This window comes from Odocoileus virginianus, chromosome 22, assembly GCF_023699985.2.
Source record: "Odocoileus virginianus isolate 20LAN1187 ecotype Illinois chromosome 22, Ovbor_1.2, whole genome shotgun sequence".
NCBI lineage: Eukaryota > Metazoa > Chordata > Mammalia > Artiodactyla > Cervidae > Odocoileus > Odocoileus virginianus.
The window spans coordinates 21,176,089-21,198,307 of NC_069695.1; the positions used below are offsets into that span (position 1 = coordinate 21,176,089).

At 35.5% G+C, this 22,219-nt stretch overlaps 1 protein-coding gene across 3 annotated transcripts in view; it reads right to left on the reverse strand.

The window, feature by feature from the left end:
* SMCHD1 (structural maintenance of chromosomes flexible hinge domain containing 1) overlaps window positions 1-22,219 on the reverse strand; it is a 125,288-nt gene that overhangs the window by 81,621 nt on the left and 21,448 nt on the right. For all 3 annotated transcript variants that reach the window (XM_020886360.2, XM_020886361.2, XM_070452704.1), the window contains exons 6-10: window positions 7,120-7,234; window positions 6,878-6,997; window positions 5,060-5,226; window positions 2,827-2,917; window positions 1,685-1,895 (exon numbers count right to left, since the gene is read on the reverse strand). In XM_020886360.2, coding sequence (XP_020742019.1) covers window positions 1,685-1,895; window positions 2,827-2,917; window positions 5,060-5,226; window positions 6,878-6,997; window positions 7,120-7,234 — 704 coding nt within the window. The remainder of the gene's footprint in view (window positions 1-1,684; window positions 1,896-2,826; window positions 2,918-5,059; window positions 5,227-6,877; window positions 6,998-7,119; window positions 7,235-22,219) is intronic.

A 22,219-nucleotide genomic window follows, 5' to 3' on the forward strand; every position in this document is an offset into this window, starting at 1 on the left:
ACCTATTTATAAATACGGGAGCTTGAATTTTGTACCTAAATCTCATCTCACAACTCTGTCGGAACCAGTACACTCACATATCATCTGGAAAATCTACGATGTCTAGAAACAGCAAGTTTGCTTAGCGTGGACAAATTAATAATACTAATTCAAGTTTACATTATGATACAGTTATATCCTATGCTATAAAGCACAACCGTCTACAACATCCTTTTCATATATTCAGATAAATTAGATTCAAGCATTATGGTCTTGATATAGTAATACCTCAGTTATTCTGGCATTAAGTCATTCCCCCTGACCCCCAATAAAGTCTTTTTCTCCAAAAAAAATCTTCACAAGAAGTTCATAAGTAAAAGTTCCTTCCGATCAAAACATTTCACTTGCTCTTAGCGATCCCCTCTGATCATCATACAATTAATTGGCTATTATTTTAAGACATCATTTTTAAGAACTTTAGCTTTTTGTCTATAAGCATATCAAAATCACAAATGACAAATGAAAAACAGGCCAGAGACTGCATGGAAGACAGAGTCACTATGTAATAATATGTATGAACACTTACTAAATAGAGTCAGGTACTATTCTAAGGACTAGAAACAGTCTCTTATTCAACCCCTACAACATGTCTATGAGGCAAGAATTATTATAAGAATTATTATTCCCCATTACACAGATACTAAAGCAGTAGTTTGTCAAATTTTACACAATAGAAAGTGGCAAAGACAGGATTCAAATCAGGAAATCTGGTTCCAAAACACAATACTAAGGATATACTAAGGAACTATCCTGAATGAGAAAATGTAACACTGTTAATCTATGAAAATTGAATGTGAATCCGATAATCCCATTAGAAAATTGTTATTCAAAGTACAGTACAAAGTGATTCCAAAGTTTATCTAGAAGAGCAAAATACTAAGAATCATGAATTTTCTCAAAAAAGAACAATAGTGTCTTGTCCTACTGATATCAATATACACTATAAAGGACAAGAGATTCACTATAAAGGACATGTTATTCATGTATAAAAACATAAAACATATCAATGCCTTATAGCAAATGATCCAGGTTCTATGTACTTATGGGAACTTCATATTATTATGAAAGTGATATATAACATTCAATAATTGGTACTAGGAAACTGGAAACCCACATGGAAAATATTAAGTTAATCCTCAAACAAAATAGAAGATTACAGGTATATTAAAGATATAAACATAAAATGATAAAAGCTACAGAATCTATTGAAAAAAATCATAAAAAATGAGATGTACGAAGCCTTTCTGCAGCAAGGCCTATCAGAAAACATAAAGAAAAAAACCAATGTGACTATATAAAGTTTAAAACTACTTTATAAATATCTACAAAGATAACAGGAAGACAACATGGGGAGTAGATAAAGGATTACTATACGGTACATAGCTAAAAGTTCAGTTCAGTAAGAGAAGTATGATATAAGAACATATAACGTTTCTTAGAGCAACTGTTTTATTTATCTGGATGTGAATATACACAAAAATTAATAATTATAAAAACTACAACTACCTTAACAACTTAAGACCTGCATGAGGAAAAAACGCTTTAAAATTTATCTAACCTTAAGCCTAACTAACAATTAAGAAAATAAATCATTATCCTAAATCACAACTTTGTATTTTGTAGCTAAGGTAACAGATTAACATACTTGATGGAAAACATGGATCATCAGGGTAGGTTTCTCTATCATATAAGAAAGGGTGATATCGGATAATCCCTTCCACTACACCATCTCCTTCAACATGAGCCTTGAACTCAAAACTATCAGCTGCTGTATTTATATACAATGTTTGCATGTCATCTTGTATTCCCCTCAGGTTGATAATCTTAGGTGTCTTCCCCTTTTCAAACATAGAAATCTAAAATAAAAATAAAACAAAAACAATTAAATTCGACAGTGACTGCACTTTTGTTCTCATCTATGATCCAACAACAGAAAGGCGAAAACTATTTTTATCTGTATAAATAATCATCTAGCTTAACGAAATACATATATATATTTCTATCTCGGTTAAATAGGTCTAAGGAGCGTCTTAATTAAGAAATATATTACTAAAAAACTGAAAGTAAGCAAAGAAACAGCTGAAGGATATATAAGTCACGAGTTTATTTCATTCAAGCTTTCCTGCTAGAGGTGCGTCTGTCTGTGCACTCAGTCATGTCCGATTTTTTGCAACCCCATGGACTGTAGCCTTCCAGGATCCTCTGTCCATGGAATTCTCCAGGCAAGAATACTGGAGTGGGTTGCCATTTCCTACTCCAGGGGATCTTCCTGACCCAGGGACAGAACTCGCGTCTCTTGTGTCTCCTGCACTGGCAGGTCGATTCTTTACCACTGGCATCACCTGGGAAGCCCTAGAAGTAGGAAGTAGGATAAATCCGTACAAGAAATTCCACCTGACATGTGGGCAAGGATACTGAGAACTCAACATTCAAATGTTCTGTTCTAAATCTTACTTATTTTTTTCTTATTAAGAGACTTCTGTGAACAAAAGGGAAACTGTTTATGTCTTTTCTTCCCTGCTTTTGAGACATGACATTCAGTAATGGTTCACATCTCTATAGAAGACAAAGAAAATAGAAACCAGATACTATAGTAAATAAGATATCCAGAAAAGTACACCTTAGGAATAATCTCTTTACTTAGACATCAAACAAGAAAAATGGTTTGGTAAAAGACAAGGACAGAGAAGTTGCCTATTTACTGATTGACTTTTCTTATCCAGATTAACTTGGAACTAGAACACAGACCTAATACTTAACAATACTTTAAGAAAGAATTTATCTTACTTCAATATCAATGTTGTTGAAAGGTCCAGCTTCCTTTGATATATGTTTTTCATTCCCTTTTGGACCATGGATGTAATAATGATAAATATGTCTAAAATATAAAAAAATAACTTTATACTTTATATAAAGTATACTTTATACTTTTAATTCACATAAAACTACAGTTCATCCACTTCTACCATAAAAACTTTATTACTACTATTTGGCAGTACCTACTAGGTGCCACGCACAATATTAAGCATTTTTAAACATAGTAAACCATATAATGGTAAAAACAATCATAAGATTCAGGTATTATTTCCCCTCATTTTATAAATACAGAAGTTGGGAATGCCAAGAAAATTATATAATTTACTTACGGTCACAGAATTAGAGTGTGAAGAGATTCAAGCCAAGTCTTTTCAACTTCAAATCCCACATACTTAAAGTGTATTTTACCAAAAAGAACTAAAACTACAAGGTAAGAGGCTATAATTCTACTTGCCAGGGATTTTCTAGAAAAGACTAAAAAATCAGGGAGTATACACAATTGGGTATCTTTAACTTATGTCCCCAACATGAGAGTATCATTCTGTCTCATCTTTCTTCTCCTGTAGAAATGAAACAATCTTATGCCAATACTCCTAAAATTAATAAACTCAGCATCATTCCATCAAAAACTACCACTTCAGAAATTTTTGCTATTTTATTTTGGAAAATGTTTAAAAAGATTATACTCTGGGAAAATTATTCACATCTCTTCATATCACATAGCCCATCTGTAATCATTCCTCAAGCAGTAGTATTAAATATTCTGTCATACAAACTTTATCTTTTCAAAATTACACTAATTGTCCTAGTTTAAAACACTACTAAAATAAAAAGAAATCATTGAAAATCTTGAGATCTTCCTTCCAACATCTCAAAAATGTTAACATCGTCAGTTGACAAGCATACATTAAGCAACTGTGCTATAAATAGCTTACCAAGTGTGTGCTTCTATGTCATTCTTTTTAAGAACAAGAGTTATGTTATTATGTACACTGAGTTTTTTCAGTTAAGAGAAATAATAAAATAGCTAATAAATAGTCCAAAGTCCTATTTAAAACTGTTACAGGGCCAATAAACATCAGTATTCAAGAAAAAAGGCATTCCAAAAATCAAAGTTATTTCTTCATAAAAAATTTTTAAATGTTAATATTTATGTCCAAAATCTTAACAGCCCTTGATTAAGTAGAAAAAATATGAGATGATACCTTATTTAAAAACATGAATTTTGTACAGCATACCCACTTTTGTGAGACTAATTCAGGCTAATACAAATTATGGACAATCCAGTCTATACCATGTAACTACAGAGAAAAAACTTAACAACCTTAAATATATATACTTCTGATTGGATCTAACAGAATATGTACCCCCTAAAAGTCTTTCTCAAGTAGATACACAAAGATTTATTTTTAGATTACTCATTTCATACAGCACATATGCATATTTTTATTTTAACAGACTTAATATATTCATTCAATAAACTTTTACTGAGCAACTACAATGTTAGTTAGTACAATGGACACACTGGGGATATAACAGTGCATAAAAAACAATAAACATTCCAAGGTGGGAGGCAGACAAAAAAAAAAGTAAAATACATGGATTATAATCCATGCTGAATAGCAAAAGCACAAAAGGGGGACCTGGGATTGATTAGCTGAATTGGATAAACTCTTAAGTTTATTTTAAATGTTATTACAGTTGTCAAAAAGCTTGGGCCTCTTATTCGTAATGACCAATATATTACAGGTATGCTAAGTTGCTTTAATCGTGTCCAACTCTTTGTGACCCTATGGACTGTAGCCTACCAGGCTCCTCTGTCCATGGGCTTCTCCAGGCAAGATACTGGAGTGGGTTGCCATTCCCTTCTCCAGGGGATCTTCTTGACCCAGGGATCGAACCTGCATCTCCTGTGGCACATGCATCTCCTGTGGCTCCTGCATAACAGTCAGGCAGATTCTTAACCACTGAGCCCCTGGGGAAGCCAAGTGACCAGTAAATATGTACAGAATAGAGAACTATTTTGATAGCTAACATCAGAGTAATGGTTCCTACGCTGAGGGAAGAAATGGGATAGGATCAAAGAAGACAGCTAAGAGGTCTCAATGTATCTGTAATATTTTCTTTTCTTTTTTTTAAAAATATTTTCTATCTTAAAAAACGGTAAGAAAAAACATGTCCTGGATCAAATGTGAATACTTACGCTAACTGTCTGGTCCAAAGATGGAAATAATTTTTCAAGTACTGTATGTGTTCTGGTTGTACCCCTGTGATAACCACAGCAGTAAAGCTATCTTTTTCCTTCTCCTCTGTGATAAGATGATGTAGAAATCGTTCATCATCATTTGTAATGTGACTAGAATCAGAGGGCTACAAGAGTGAACATAAGTACAGAAGATTACATGCACCTCAAATGTAGTTAACAAACAAAGTTTACATCAACCTTTAACATTCACTTGGATAATTTCAAATACAGGCTTCAAAAATCTTTTGGAAGAAAATCACCAAATACAAATCAGCTGAGTGTGTGACAAAGCTGTGAGGACAGAGCGCCTTTTACAGACATTGCTAAACTGGCATACAAAAAGGAGAATCCTACACCATAATGCTAAACCAACTGTAGAATCATACAAAAAAGGGAAAAGAAAAATGAATACTGAATTTAAAAATACCTCCCAAATTGAGAACACTTACCCTAAAGTGGACTGAGTCCTTGCTTGGGGTACCTACCACTGAACTTGGTCAGGACCAATGCCCAGCTAGTCCACACTCAACAAAACTAGGATACAGCGTGAACCCAGCTGACTCAGCCCAAAGGCACTGTGTTTAAAAGGGAGTAAAACCATCCTGGGCCCCAGTCCACTTTCAGAGAATATCTATAGTTTGTAGTGGGCTGAGGGGAAAAGGGGAGGGAGGGGTATGTTTGAGGATAAGAATTTAAAACTTCTCTGCTTTTACTATGAGTCTGTATATTAAAAACTGCATGCATATGTATGCATATATGTACTATGTAAGTTGCTGTGCACATAAAAACTTACAAAGATAAAGATACACCCTGAACTACTAGGAAGTGACTCTGTAATATACACCCTAAGTATTTATAAGTTCCAATTCCTTATAATGGCTATGAAAATTTTAACAGTCTACACAAAGAAAAATTTATAATTAAGATAAAATGCTACACAAAGAAACTAATGGCATCTTCATAATTTTAACAAAATACTTTAAATAAGCTGAATGCCTAACAGAATGGTCAAATTATAGTAAATATAGCCAAAGATACTACAAAACTATCAAGTATATTGTGCACCAAAATATTTTATAAGATGAAGAAGTACTCGAAATACTAATAAGTCAGAACTCAAACTATAAATATACAATAAAGTTAGACTAGGAAAAAATTCAACTAAATATATCATAAGGACTTTTATATGGCATTTGAGACTATTTTTATTTTCTTTACAAAAATTTTTACAATTTACTTTGGAATCAAAATTTTTTTTTAAGTTTTACCTTTAAAAAAGGTTTTAAAATTGGAAAACGTTTCAAAGTTGAATGAGTAATACAGCAAACACCATGTACTCACCACGATTAAAATTTAATAACGTTACACTTATTAAAATGAGAGTTTGAATGCAAATTTAATCACTGTTTTCTACTTCTGTGATTATTATACAATAAACACTTAAAAACTCAAACTCAGAGCAAGGAAACAGTTTATTATCTTATGAACAATTTCCAGGAAGCTGAATTGGCTATATGGGAAAAGTTATTTTCTGAAGACTTCAGCCTGAGAAAGCACACAAATGATCACTTTTGCTATTCACAAAATTAAAAGAAAATAAAAATTTAATTTGAAAATTCCATATTTTCAAGTTTTAAAAATAACATTAGTATCTTAGAAATTGAAAAAAAATGTTCTTGTCCCATCATCCATCCAAGGTATAAATTTACAATTAATACCAAAAAATAAAAAATAATTTTAAAAAATTTACAATTAATGAGTTAAAATGTACTGTACCTTTCTGTTTCTAATAAATCCGCTATATATTGCCTCTTTATTTTTCTCTTTCTTCTCAAAATCTTCTTTAGAAAGTAAAAGTTCATGAACATCTTGGGAGTCTGCAGGCTTACTTATCATCTGTTAAATATTAAAAAGATTACTTTTTAAATTCGCAAAATTTAAAACAAATAATACAATTAGACAGTTAACTTCAAAATATTTTGACCAACTTTCACTTTTAAGAAATCTTTTTTACTTACTCTGGCTGACTGTCCAACAAAGAAAACAGCCTGCTTGCCCCCAACACCAAAATAGGAAATATCACTATTTAAACTGCGAGGTACTGGCAGTGGTCGAACATATCCTGAATGATCACTAAAATAAAACATTACATTAATGCAGTGATATTAAACAAACGACTCAGGTGCTAAAGAAAACTGTTACAGCACTTTTATTAAGAGTTAATAAAATGATCCCCAAACCAGATAATACCCTTATTCAAATGTAAAAGAATCAGAGCCAAAAGCCAAAACAGCATCTAGTTCAAAGGCTCTCAAAGTTTGTTACCCAGGCCAAATGCATCAGTAAGCCTGGAAACTCTAAGAAATGCAAATTCTTGGTATCACCCTCTTAAATCAGAAAATTTCAAATATCTGTAACTCTACAGTCTTCCCTTCAAAATCCTTTACTCATTCAAAATTCATTAAAATACTGTCTCATGACTAGTGGGAATTACAACAAAGAAATTCTCATTTCCATGTGCTTGCTTCTGCTCTGTCGTGTCTGATTCTTTGTGACCCCGTGGACTATAGCCCACCAGGCTCCTCTGTCTGTGTAATTCTCCAGGCAAGAATACTAGAGTGGGTTGCCATGCCCTCCTCCAGGGGATCTTCCCAAGTCAGGGATCAAACCCAGGTCTCCAGCACTGCACGCAGATTCTTTCCTGTCTGAGCCACCAGGGAAGCCTTCTCATTTCCAATGGATCATGAGAAATGAAGAGCTGAGACTCAGCCTCTGATTGCAGCGTAACACCACCGTGGAGAGCAGGCATCCCTGGTCTCTTGAATACTGTCAAGATCTCCAGGGTCACAATTTCCCAATATAAGACACCCACAAAACTGGGGTGAGGCTGGAACCACAACACCAAGTGGAAAGGTCAGAGAACAGAGCTGGCACAGCTGTAAAGAAGAACAGATACACAACAGGAAGAAAAAAAAAAGAATGAAAAGTATCAAGTGGGACTAAAAACAAAGAACTAAAGGATAATATCTTACACAAATTTAAATGTAGTTCAAGAAAGAGAGGAGAGAATGAATAATAGCTGCAAATATTTTCGAATCACTAAAAGGCACAGATCCACAGATTCAGACCAAAAGAGCCCAAACAGGATACATAAAAAGAAATCCACTTCACAGTGAATACTAAGAACAAAACAGAATAACTAGCAAACACTGAGAAGATAAATGGCTTCGCAGGCTTTGATAGCAACAGTATAAGATGGTGGAATATTATCTCCAAAGGGCCAAGAGAAAATGTCAGTAAAGAACTGTGAATGAGGGCTGAATAAAAGAATTTACAGACAAAAACCAAGGGAATTTACCATTAAGAGACTGCTCTAAAGCAATGTTCCTACAAGCATAATCTGACACACAAGGGAATCATATTATTATCAGTACACAGGTTAATTTTTTAAATATATGTTAAAAAATTTTAATTCTTTGTTAGAAAAAATGTTGTATATAACTTGGGGAATTCCACGTCATACTTGAAACACTATACAACAGAAGTGTAACTCTGGGAGCCTCCTTTGTGGTCCAGTGGTTGGGAGTCTAGCTGCCAGTATGGGGGACAAAGATTTGATCCGTGGTCCAGGAGGACTCCACATGCCACAAAGCATCTAAGGCCGTGTGCCACAGCTACTGAAGCCCGCATGCCCTAGAACCTGTGCTCTACAACAAAAGACACCAATGCAAGGAGAAGCCCATACATCACAACTAGAGTGGCCCCCACCTCCTCAAACTACAGAAAGCCCATGTGCAACAACAAAGACCAGCAGAGCCACAAAAATAAATATCCAGAAAAACATCTACTTCTGCTTTACTGACTCCACCAAAGCCTTTGACTGTGGATCACAACAAACTGTGGACAATTCTTCAAGAGATGGGAATACCAGACCACCTGACCCGCCTCCTGAGAAATCTGTATGCAGGTCAAGAAGCAACAGTTAGAAATGGACATGGAACAATAGACTGGTTCCAAGTCAGGAAAGGAGTACATCAAGGTATATTGTCACCCTGCTTATTTAACTTATATGCGGAGTACATCATGATAAATGCTGGGCTGGATGAAGCACAAGCTGGAATCAAGATTACCGGGAAAAGTATCAATAACCTCAGATATGCAGATGACACCACCCTTATGGCAGAAAGTGAAGAACTACTAAAGAGCCTCTTGATGAAAGTGAAAGAGGAGAGTGAAAAAGTTGGCTTAAAATTCAACATTCAGCAAACTAAGATCATGGCATCTGGTCTCATCACTTCATGGTAGATGGATGGGGAAGCAATGGAAACAGTGAGACACTTTATTTTGTGGGGCTCCAAAATCACTGCAGATGGTGACTGCAGCCTAAAAGATTCTTGCTCCTTCGAAGAAAAGTTATGAACAACCTAGACAGCACAGAAAAAGCAGAGACATTACTTTGCCAACAAAGGTCCGTCTAGTCAAGGCTGTGGTTTTTCCAGTAGTTATGTATGGGTGTGAGAGTTGGACTATAAAGAAAGCTGAGCGCCGAAGAATTGAAGCTTTTGAACTGTGGTGTTGGAGAAGACTCTTGAGACTCCCTTGGACTGCAAAGAGATCCAACCAGTCCATCCTAAAGGAAATGAGTCCTGAATATTCATTGGAAGGACTGATGCTGAAGCTGAAAGTCCAATACTTCAGCCACCTGATGCGAAGAGCTGACTCATTTGAAAAGACCCTGATGCTGGGAAAGATTGAAGGCGGGAGAAGAAGCAGAAGATAGAGGATGAGATGATTGGATGGCATCACTGACTCAATGGACATGAGTTTGAGCAAGCTCCGGGACTTGGTGATGGACAGGGAGACCTGGCATACTGCAGTCCACAGGGTCAACAAAGAGTCGGATACGACTGAGCAACTGAACTGAAAACTTTGGGAAGGAAGTGATTAGAGATAAAAGTATTCTAAATTCTTTAATACGGGAGAAGTGAGATCTCTGAAGATAAATATGCATTTTTAAATTTCAGAGACAACCAGGAAAATAAACATATAAATTCTAAAATATTAAAAGAGAAAAAACGTAGAACAGTGTTTTCAAAAGCAACAAAAAGTTGCAACCAATTAAAAAAACAGAAATAACGGGATAAAAATATTTTAATTGGTATAAAAAGTTTCCACCTATGTATCAATTTCCCAAATAAAGATAACAATGACCAGGTCAAACAATGTCATACTAGACCTACAAAACAAAGCACACAAACAATAAAGCAACTGCCATACACAAACTCAATCTCCACACAACAAAACATAAACCTGCCCCCACACAAAAAAGCATGCATATATACAAACACCCTACACAATATACAAATAAACCACACAACATGTTTGCATATTTACAGTGCTCCAACACACATACAATGTATATAACACCAACAATAAAAAGAACACCTTAAAGAGACAGAGAAAACAGACACCATATATTCTGAGAAACAAAGCTAAGAATGACAATAGACTTTTCACTGTAAAATATGCAAGTCAGTAGAAAATGGGAGTGGCATTTCTAATGTACTGAAATTTTTTAGAAAGCGAATGTGAAACTTGCTCAGTCATGTCTGACTCTTTGCAACCCCATGGACTATACAGTTCATGGAATTCTCCAGGCAAAAATACTGGAGTGGGTAGCCTTTCCCTTCTCCAAGGGATCTTCCCAACCCAGGGATTGAACCCAGGTCTCCCGCATTGCAGGCAGATTTTTTTACCAGAGTCAATCTAAAATTCTATACTCAACAAAAATTTCTTTTAAAGGGGGAGAGTAAGGAGAGATCCAGACTTAATCAGATATTCAAAAACTGAAAAAATTTACTGACAGCAGTCTTGAATTAAAAAAACTGTTGAAAGACCTTCAGAAATGAAAATTATTCTGTGAATTTAAACAAAGGAATGAAGACTACCAGAAATGGTAAATATGTGGGTAAACATAAACTGACTCAGGGACTCAAATTGATGCTTGTATATGAATGTTTACAGCAACACTATTTACAATATGCAAAAAAAGGTAAAAACAAGAAAAGTGTCCTTTAACCTATGAATGGAAAAACATAGTACAGCTGCATAATTCAGCCATAAAAAGGGATGAAGTTCTAATAAAAGCTACAACATGGGTGAACCTTGAAAACATTATGCTAAGTGATATAAACCAAATGACAAAATGAAATAAACAAAATAACAAATACTGTATGATTCCTCTTAAATGAGGCACCAAGAACATGCAAATTCACTGAGACAGAAAGTAGAACTGTGGTTATCAGCAGGTGGAGGGGCAGAGAATACAGGGTTGTTATTTAATGGGTACAGAGTTCCAGTTTGGGGAACACAAAAAATTTTGAAACTACATAATGGTAATGGTTGTAAAACACTGAATATAATTAATGTCACTGAATAATACACTTTAATGTAATGCTGTATTTTTACCACACTTTTAAGAAAATGACTGTTAAAAAGACACTCATAGAAACAGAGCAGAAAACTGGTTGACAGAGGCTGGGGAGTGTGGGAAACAGAGGCTGGTAAAAGAGCACAAACTTTCAGCAATAAGATGAGGAGGCCTGAGGAGCTAATGTATATAACATCCTAAGTATAGCCAGTAACACTGTATTGTGCAACTGAAATCTGCTAAGAGAGTAGAACTGTGATAAATTAAAGATGTATACTATGAATCCTAATTACCAGTAAAACAACAGAATAACAGCTAATAAATCAATTAAGGAAATAATGGCGACACACATACACATATACTCAATTTGAAATCAGGCAGAAAAAAGGGAAACGGGGGAGGGGGGATAAATAACAAAGATGGTAACCAAGCATACTGATAATCATATTAAATGTAACTGGTCTAAAGAAAGTTAAAGTGAAAGTTGCTCAGTCGTGTCCAACTGTTTGTACCCTATGGACTATACAGTACATGGAATTCTCCAGGCCATAATACTTGAATGGGTAGCCTTTCCCTTCTCCAGGGGATCTTCCCAACCCAGGGATGGAACCCAGGTATCCTGCATTGCAGGCGGATTCTTTACCGAGCCACAAGGGAAGCCCAGTTGGTCTAAGCATCTCCATTAAAGGGCAGAGATCATTAAATTTCAACACACAACTAAATGCTGCCTAAAAGAAACTCTTTAAATATAAAGAGACAGTAGATTAAAAGGTTGGAGAAAGTTATCAGTTTAATACTAACGACAATGAAGCTGTAGGAAATATATGACTATTAGACAAAGTTAATAAAACAGTTGGAGAAGGAAATAGCTACCCACTCCACTAATCTGGCCTGGAGAATTCCAAGGACTGTATAGTCTATGGAGTCACAAAGAGTTGGACACAACTGAGCAAATTTCACACACACACACAATAAGAGTAGCACCAGGAAATGAAGAACAAACAATGAAACAAATATGCAGGTAAATAAAACAGACTACTTTTCTCTGCTTGAGATTTTAAAACTACATTAGACTACTGAAATAAAAATAATGCTGTGTGATGTAGTTCTCAATGTGTGTAGCAGTAACACTTAAAACTAAATAATCAATGGGAGAGAGTTAAAATACCTAAATAATTTGGTGAAATTTCTGTAATTCACTTTAAGTGGCAAATGTCCATACTTAAAGAGTATTCCCTGGAGCAACCATCAAAAAATAAAGGATATATTCAAAAACACTATAAAGAAAATGGTATAGCAAAATATGTTCAAGTAAACCACAAAATGGCCCAGAAAAGACAGATGCAAAACAAAAGGAACAAATAGAAAAGTTAAAACAGGACATATCTAAGAACTAATGTATCAATAATTACAGTAAACGGGCAGACTGAATTTAAAAATGACCCAACCATATGTTGTCTGCAAGAAACTCATTACAAACATAATGATATAGGTATTTTAAAAGAAAACAGATATGAAAAGATACACCAAACATGAACCAAAGGAAAGCTGGAATGGCTACAGTAGCACATAAAATACACTTCAGAGCTAGAAATTACAGGGACATGGCAGCATTATGGGGGAGGGTATGGCAACGCACTCCAGTATTCCTGCCTGCAGAAGCCCCATGGACAGAGGTGCCTGGTGGGCTACAGTCCATGGGGTCGCAAAGAGTCGGACACAACTGAGTGACTATGCACAGCATACAGGAGCATTATAAAATAATGACAGGGTCAGTTCACAGAAAAGTTCTAACAATCCTATTGTGCATAAACAAAATAACACAAGTTAAAGATACACAGAGCAAAAATTCAGAAAACTGAAAAGAGAAGATCAACAAACCTGCAAGTGGAGTTCTTCAATACCCCTCTCTAAGTCACTGCTACACAGAAAATCAAAGGAAAAGAAAGAACTGGACAGTATCATTCACTGACGGAATCTAACTGAATCTTACAGAACACTACTCCCAACCACAGCAAAATACACATTCTTTTCAGGGACATAGAAAATTCACCAAAATATAGATTATATCCTAAATCATAAAACAAATCTCAGCAAATTTAAAAGAACTGAAACAACACAGAGCATGTTTTCTGACTATAATTAAACTAGAAAGGCAAGAAAATCTATTGGAAACATTTGAAAATTGAACAACACATTCCAAAAAAGATCCATGGATCAAAAAAATGAAGCTGCAAGGAAAACAAAAGTTACACTAAAATCAATGAAAGTGAAATTAAAGCATGTTAAAATTTGTGGGATACAGTAAAAGTAGTCCTGAGAAGAAAACTTTTAACACAAAATACTCAACTTAGAAAAGAAGTAAAAAAAAAAAAGAAAAAAACTCTTAAGATTCTACATCAAGATACTACCAAAAAAAGCATGTAAACCCAAAATAAGAAGGGTATATATGATAAAGATCAAAAATCAAAGAATTTGAAAACAGGAAAACAGAAAACAAATCAAACACTGGCTCTTACAACTTTACCAATAACTATATGCCAATAAAATTGAAAATTTAATGAAATGGAGTAATTTCTAGTAAAAACAGAATGCACCAACACTAAATCAATAGTGGAAAGCCAAAATATACTTATAACCCTATAGAGAAATCAAAGCAATAGTTAAAAATTCCTCCCACAAAAAACAGACCAGACCCAAATGGCTTCCCAAGTGAGTTATATCAAACTTTTAAGTGGTTTAAAGTATAAATGATAATTTATCACTTTGGAAAATAATTCACCACTATTTTGTAAGTTGGAACATTCATTTTTATAACCTACAAATTCCCTCCTAGGTATTCACCTAACAGCTTATGTAGATCTGGACCAGGAAACATACTTAACAGAACACTCCACACACAGTGCATGCATAAGATAATACTGCCAGCAACTGCTAAGAATCGGGGGAGAAAGTCAAATGCCTACTGACTGGAGATGATAAATACAGCGAGATTTCTTTTTGGTGTACACAAAAGATTACACAGTTGTGAAAATGAATGAACTACAGACCCCACACAAGTAAAAAATCTTAGTAATCTAACACTAAATGAAAATGCAAGTCCCTTGTAGGTCAACATACAGTATGATTATGTTTTGTATTATCAAAAACAAGGAAAATTAGATATACACATTTCACTAATAAAAAAGGAAACAAAAACAACGCAAAATATTTGTTAACTTTGGTGGAGGAATAGGTAGAGTGAGTGAGGAGGACACAGAAGTCAGTCACAGGAAATATTCTACTTATCAGACTGGGGGCAAATTCTGGTTATTCAGCCTATTAAATTTTTCAATAAATAAACTTTAAAAGTAAATGTCTTGAATTGATATACTGTCATAAATCAAGAATTATAGCTAATTAAATTCTATGAACATACCGTCTACTAAAAAAACAGTTTAATAGGTTCAAAGACTTTAATTACTGTAACAATACTTCTAGCAAATAAGCTGAAAATAAAAGTATATCAAATAAGCTGAAAATAAAAGTATATCAAAAGTTTGGGATGGGGCAACTCAGAGATAACACAATATATACATACTTAATCTGATTCAAAACTAAGGAATTCTGTTCACTGATTAGAAAAGGACATTCATAATGACCAGGCAGTAAGCTTCCTTTTCCATTCATGAAAGCCCAACCTAAGCAAAAACCCTATTATAACAAATAAAGCCAAAAATAGTAATTTCCAATAAGTTTTAGACTTGTGTAAGTGAGTCCAGAAAATTCCTATGCCCACACTCAAGGGAAATATAAATCTCCCTTCATGAAGAGAAATACAAGCATAAATATTATTCAAGACCTTAAGAAACAATTTTGCATCACAGAAGTAGGTCCTCTGAAGAACTTAAAAGTTGCCTCCTTCAAAATAAATTTGTATCACAGTCTAAAAGAATCTCAGAAAATATCTCACTCTTATTCTTGATTCAATATAAGAGGACACATTAGAAAACAGAAGCAAAATCTTTATGAAACTATGTCATAAAAATTTTAGAAAGTAAGAAAAATGAACAGAAGAGATGATCAAATTAGTAAAAAGAAACTGAAAACAATGCAAGTGATTGCCAAGAAATATGGTAGAGTGACTATATATATGTATATTTAAATCTCACTGCCTCAAATCTACCAGAGGAGGAAAAAAAAAATCAGGTTCAATGAAGACAGCTTCATCTTCACAAAAGTGACAAATGGCCACATACCCCTAACTGAGCTCTGGAATGGACCTGTGAGACACAATGAAAATAACCAAATCAAAGTAGGGTGCTACATGTTACATTCTCATTCTCTAAATTCAACTCAATGCAAATATCTACTTGAAATATCATCTTCATTGCAGAAAAATACTGAAGACAAAGGAGCTTTTTCTTTAGGGTAAATCCTGTTAGAAGTCCATTTCTACAACCTAAAAATGGCATGGGAAGTGAGCCATGTGGCATGCTATTTTTATTTTCCCAAAAATGGTTGAATTGAGTTGAGAGCGTTTCAATTACTGAGCAAGTTGATGGTGCAGAAAGTAGCATTGATCCAGCACATACCTGAATTACGGCCACCCAATGACCTAACTAATGTCACCTTTCTTTCTTCCACAAAATAGATTAAATGAAAAAACAATAATACAACAATGTCCTTAGGTACCTAACTTAACTTATAAGGCAATGACTGTAACAGTGCCTCATTCATGAGCAAATTTCCTATATCCAGGTAATGTTCTGTATCTTAGGGGGTTGGGTTACACAAGTGTACTACACACTCGTCAAAACCCAGTTAATTGAATGATCACTTCCAGAATGGCACATTAAGAACCTATGAATCCACTTTGTTAAAAGCAAAACAGTAACTGAAAAAATTGTCAAAATCAACTTTTTCAGAACTCCAAAAATATAAACGTCTTCCAATAATCCAAGGAGTGGTTATTTAAGACACATCGATGAGTCTTTGGTAAAAACTGCTACCTCTGTTATGTTTTCACATACCCTATCCCATTTCCCTCTCACCAGCTCTACAGAAGCCTTGAAAACCAACAGCCCTGCAGTCATGGTGAAAACTGACAGCCTAGGAGTCGCTGGAATAAGTTTGGAGTTTCCCAGAAGTTCCTTCCCCACAGAACTGCCATTATTGGATCTGACAGTACCCTAGAAACCTTCACTTGCAGGGTTTGCCTTTATTTGACCTAACTCAGAACTTGCTCAGTGTGAAAAGCATTTTCCCTGGGTCATTTGTCAGAAGCAATCAGGGGCAGATGTTTATCATCACAGCTGACTGAGGCAATGAAAACAGTTGGAAAAAAAAAACACAAATCTGGCCAAAAATGTAGAAGGAAAAGCTGGAGGATGGGAGGTCCATAGTGGTTTTGAAAAGCTCCAACACATTCATGAGAATCAAGAAGATCACACTCCTATTACAGAGCTGTATTTATACTCAAGAAAGTACTGAGAAGGCCCTAATCTCTCATTTCCGGCTGACTTTGATATTCAGTGCAAGCAAGAGTTACAAGCTAAGGCAGAGCAGTCCACTTCCTGTAGGAACATTAAAAACATGGCCCATGTGCACACAGAACCCTTTGGCAAGAGCTGGAAGACTCAATGGTTCCAGACACTTAAGAAGAATGTCTGGTCATCAACTGACCATTAGATTAACTGAGCAGAGACTTCAGAGGCAACACAATATAAAGAATACAGGTTTTACAGAATTAGTCTAGGAAAGTCACTACACAAGCAACAAAAAGACAAAAGGAACAGTAAGTCATGGGGGTGTGTGCGTGTCAGGTCGCTCAGTCTTGTCTTGACTCTTTGCGACCCCCACAGACTGTAGCCCACCAGGCTTCTCTGCCCATGGGATTCTCCAGGCAAGAACACTGGAGTAGATTGCCATTCCCTTCTCCAGGGGATCTTCCTGACCCAGGAATTGAACCCAAGTTTCCCTCATTGCAGACAGATTCTTTACCATTTGAGCTACAGAGAAGTGCCAATAAACCCTGGGAAGGGAGATAAATTTAATTTCCAGATCTGCCACACTACATTATTTAAATATCCTGTTCTAAACAGAAAGCTATGTGCCACACCAAGAAATATTAAAATCTGACCTACACACAGGAAAAACAGCTCTCAGTAGAAACTGTCCCAGAGAAAGCCCAGGTCTTAACTAGACTTACCAGACTAAGATTTAAGTCAGCTATTTTATAACAAATGCTGGAGAGGATATAGAGAAAAAGCAACCCTCCTCCAGTGTTGGTGGGAATGTCATTTAATGAAGCCACTATGGAAAACATTATGGAGCTTCCTCAAAAAACTAAAAGCAGATCATACTGCCATATGATCTGGCAATCCTACTCCTGAGCATATATCTGGACAAAAATATACATGCACCCCTATGTTCACAGCAGCAGTACTCAGAACAGCCAAGACACAGAAACAACCTAAATATCCACTGACAAATGAGTGGATGACAAAGATGTGGTACATGTATACAATGGAATACTGCTCAGACACGAAAAAGAATGAAACAATGCCATTTGCAACAACATGAATGGACCTAGAGATCATCACAGTAACTGAAGTCAGAAAAGAGAAAGGCAAATACTGTATGATATCACCTATATGTGGAATCTAAAATATGACACAAATGAACATTTATAAAACAGAAACAGGTTCAAAGACATAGAGCACGGACTTGCAATTGCCAAGGGTGGAAAGTGGGAGAGGGATGGAGCAGGAGTTTGGAGTTAGCAGATGCAAACCAGTATACATAAGATGGACAAACAAGGTCCTACCGTATAGCACAGGGAACTATATTCAGTATTCCGTGATAAACCATAATGGAAAAGAATTGTTTTTAAAAAAGAATATATATACATATGTATAAATGAATCACTTTGCTGTAAATCAACTATATTTCAATTTTTAAAAATTTAAAAAATAAATCAGCTATTTTAAATACATTCAGTGAACTAATATATTATTTCTAATGAAGTAAAGTATGAAAACAATATTTCACCAAATATAGACTATCAGTAAAAACAGAAACTACAAAGAACCAAACGAATTCTGGATAAGAAAAAAAAAGAAAACCTCAAAAGAAATTTCAATAAGGTGACTCATGAACAGATATGAACAGGCAGAAGAAATAATCGGTGAACTTAAAGACAGGTTGATTGAAATTATTCAGTCCAAGAAATGAAACAAAGATGAGCCACATAAGGACAGGAGAGGAAGAATATTTGAGTAATGGCCAAAAACTTCCCAAATTTGATGAAAATCTTCATCTAGACCTCAAAGAAGTTCAACAAACACCAAATATAATCAACTTAAAAACCATACATACCACAATCCAAGTATCAAAAGTCAGAGAAAAAAAGAGAACTTTGAAAGTGAAAGAGAGAAGTGACTAATCACATACAAGGGATACTCAAGATTAAAAGCTGATTGCTCATCAGAAACTATGGAATCAGAAGACAGTAGGTTAACATATTTGAAGTATTGCCAGAAAAAGACTGTCAACCAAGAACTCTTTATTCAGCACAAGTAGCCTTCAAAACTGAAGGGGAAATTAAGATACTGACAGATAAAACCTGAGGGAGTCTGTCATTAGCAGATCTGTTATGAAATAGCTACTGAAGAAGAGTCTGCTGAACAAACTGGAAAGACTTCAGAAAGTAATCTGAATACAAGAAAAAATAAAGAATAAAGTAGAGGTAACTATATAAATAGAAAAGGACAGTGTATTTTTTACAACTCTGCCAACCTGACTTAAAAAACAGCTGTTTAAAGCACTAACTATAAAACTGTATTGACAGGGTTATAAGGTATAATGTCATTGTTTATATGAAAATAATAATACAAAGCAGAGGGGAATAAGTTATATAGAAACAAAGTTTTTGTGCATTATTGATATTAAACTGGCATTTATCCAAAGTGGACTGTTTAAAATGTTAATTGAAATCCCTAAGAAACACAAGTGAAGTAGATTAACAACTATCCAAAGTATACCAGTGATTGCAATGAGAGGCAGCATTGACTATAAATGGGTACAGGCTTTCTTTTGGAGTATGAAAACGTTCAGAATTAGTTGTGATGGCTGCACAACTTTGGTATGAATTATATGACCATAAAAATAAATGCATTTAATGAAGATATACTTAAGACAGATGGGACCATTTCAAGGTAAATTTTACTTCAGAGGAAAAAACTGAATTCTACATAATGATATCAATACTTGTTGCAACAGGACAAAGTTTACTGGTATCTGTAATTTACTTTGAACTGAACCAAAAAATAAGTTGACCTGGACTTCCCTGGTTGTTAATGGATGAGAATCCATTTGCCAAAGAAGGGACACAAGTTCGATCGTTGCTCTGAGACGATTCCACGCGCCCCAACTATGAGGCCATCTGCTACAACTACTGAGGCCCACTCACTGCAACTACTGAAGTCTGTGTACCTAGAGCCAGGGCTCTGCAACAAGAGAAGCTGCTCTCACACCTAGAGAAAGCCAACACATAGCAACAAAGACCCAGCCAAAAATAATTAAGTAATGTTTTTAAAAGTTTTTAAGTCTGTCAGATTTTTTTAAAATGACCTAAAGGTGAGCCAGCAAATTTGACAAACTCAGCAGCGGCTACAGGACTGGAAAAGGTCAGTTTTCATTCCAATCCCAAAGAAAAGCAATGCCAAAGAAGGCTCAAACTACCACACAACTGCACTCATCTCACACGCTAGCAAAGTAATCCTCAAAATTCTCCAAGCCAGGCTTCAACAGTATATGAACTGTAAACTTCCAATGTTCAAGCTGGTTTTAGAAAAGGTAGAGGAACCAGAGATCAAATTGCCAACATTCGTTGTATCATCGAAAAAGCAAGAGAGTTCCAGAAAAGCATCTATTTCTGCTTTCTGACTATTCTATAGCCTTTGACTGTGTGGATCACAACAAACTGGACAATTCTTCAAGAGATGGGACTACCAGACCACCTGACCTGCCTCCTGAGAAATCTGTATGCAGGTCAGGAAGCAGCACTTAGAACTGGACATGGAACAACAGACTGGTTCCAAGTCAGGAAAGGAGTACATCAAGGCTATATATTGTCACCCTGCTTATTTAACCTACATGCAGAGTACATCATGATAAATGCTGGGCTGGATGAAGCACAAGCTGGAATCAAGATTACCGGGAGAAATATCAATAACCTCAGATATGCAGATGACACCACCCTTATGGCAGAAAGTGAAGAACTACTAAAGAGCCTCTTGATGAAAGTGAAAGAGGAGTGAAAAAATTGGCTTAAAACTCAACATTCAGCAAACCAAGATCATGGCATCTGGTCTCATCACGTCATGGCAGATAGATGGGGAAGCAATGGAAACAGTGAGACACTTTATTTTGTGGGGCTCCAAAATCACTGCAGATGGTGACTGCAGCCATGAAATTAAAAGACGCCTGCTCCTTGGAAGAAAAGTTATGACCAGCCTAGACAGCATACTAAAAAGCAGAGACATTACTTTGCCAACAAAGGCCCATCTAGTCAAAGCTATGGATCTCCCAGTAGTCAGGTACAGATGTGAAAGTTGGACTATAAAGAAAGCTGAGTATAAAAGAATTGATACATTTGAACTGTGATGTTGGAAAAGACCCGAAAGTCCCTTGGACAGCAAGGAGATCCAACCAGTCCATCCTAAAGGAAATCAGTCCGGAATATTCATTAGAAGGACTGATGCTGAAGCTGAAACTTCAATACTTTGGCCACCTGATGCAAAGAATTGACTCATCTGAAAAGACCCTGATGCTGGGAAAGATTGAAGGCGGGAGGAGAAAGGGACGACAGAGGATGAGATGGTTGGATGGCATCACTGACTCAATGGACCTGAGTTTGAGCACGCTCCAGGAGCTGGTTGGTGATGGACATGGAGGCCTGGCATGCTGCAGTCCATGGGGTCGCGAAGAGTCAGACACAACTGAGAGACTGAACTAAACTGAAAGGTTAGTAGAATAAAAAGAGATGTGGTAAAGCAACTGTCAATGGTAGAAACTTAGTATGAATATGTTGCGTATTAACTACAGAATTTCAACTTTTCTGTATGTTTGAAAATATTTATAAAATGTTGAGGGAAAGAATAGTGCTCAGTGAACACTCAGGAGATCCAGCCGGTAGACTGTTCTACAACTAGCCTGAACAATATTAAAAAAACAAACAAAAAAAGACTCCATGAAAGACAAATATGGGGAATTATAGAATAAAGGAGGCAAGAAAGACATGACAAAGGGAATCTGAATATGGACATTATATTAGCTATTTTGAATCACTAACAAATGTCTTGAGTGTAATAATGATATTATGGCTATTTATGAGAACACAGCTGTGAAGGAAATAACATGGTACAGTTATTAAGCAGTAAAATATCAATTGTGCAACTTACTCATGATTTAGAAAGAGAAACTGTGTTCTGTGTGCATGCATGTGCACACCCACACATACATAAACAGAAGATTACAAATGTGGCAAAATGTTAACACAGATCTAGGTGAAGGATACAGGAGTGCTAAAACTGATTTTTTGACTTATTGCTGGCTTTTTATTTGAAGTTTTTACAATATATCTATTAATTTGAAATTTTTCAAAATAAAAGAGAGGAAAGGGTTGTACCAAAGTGAATGAGACT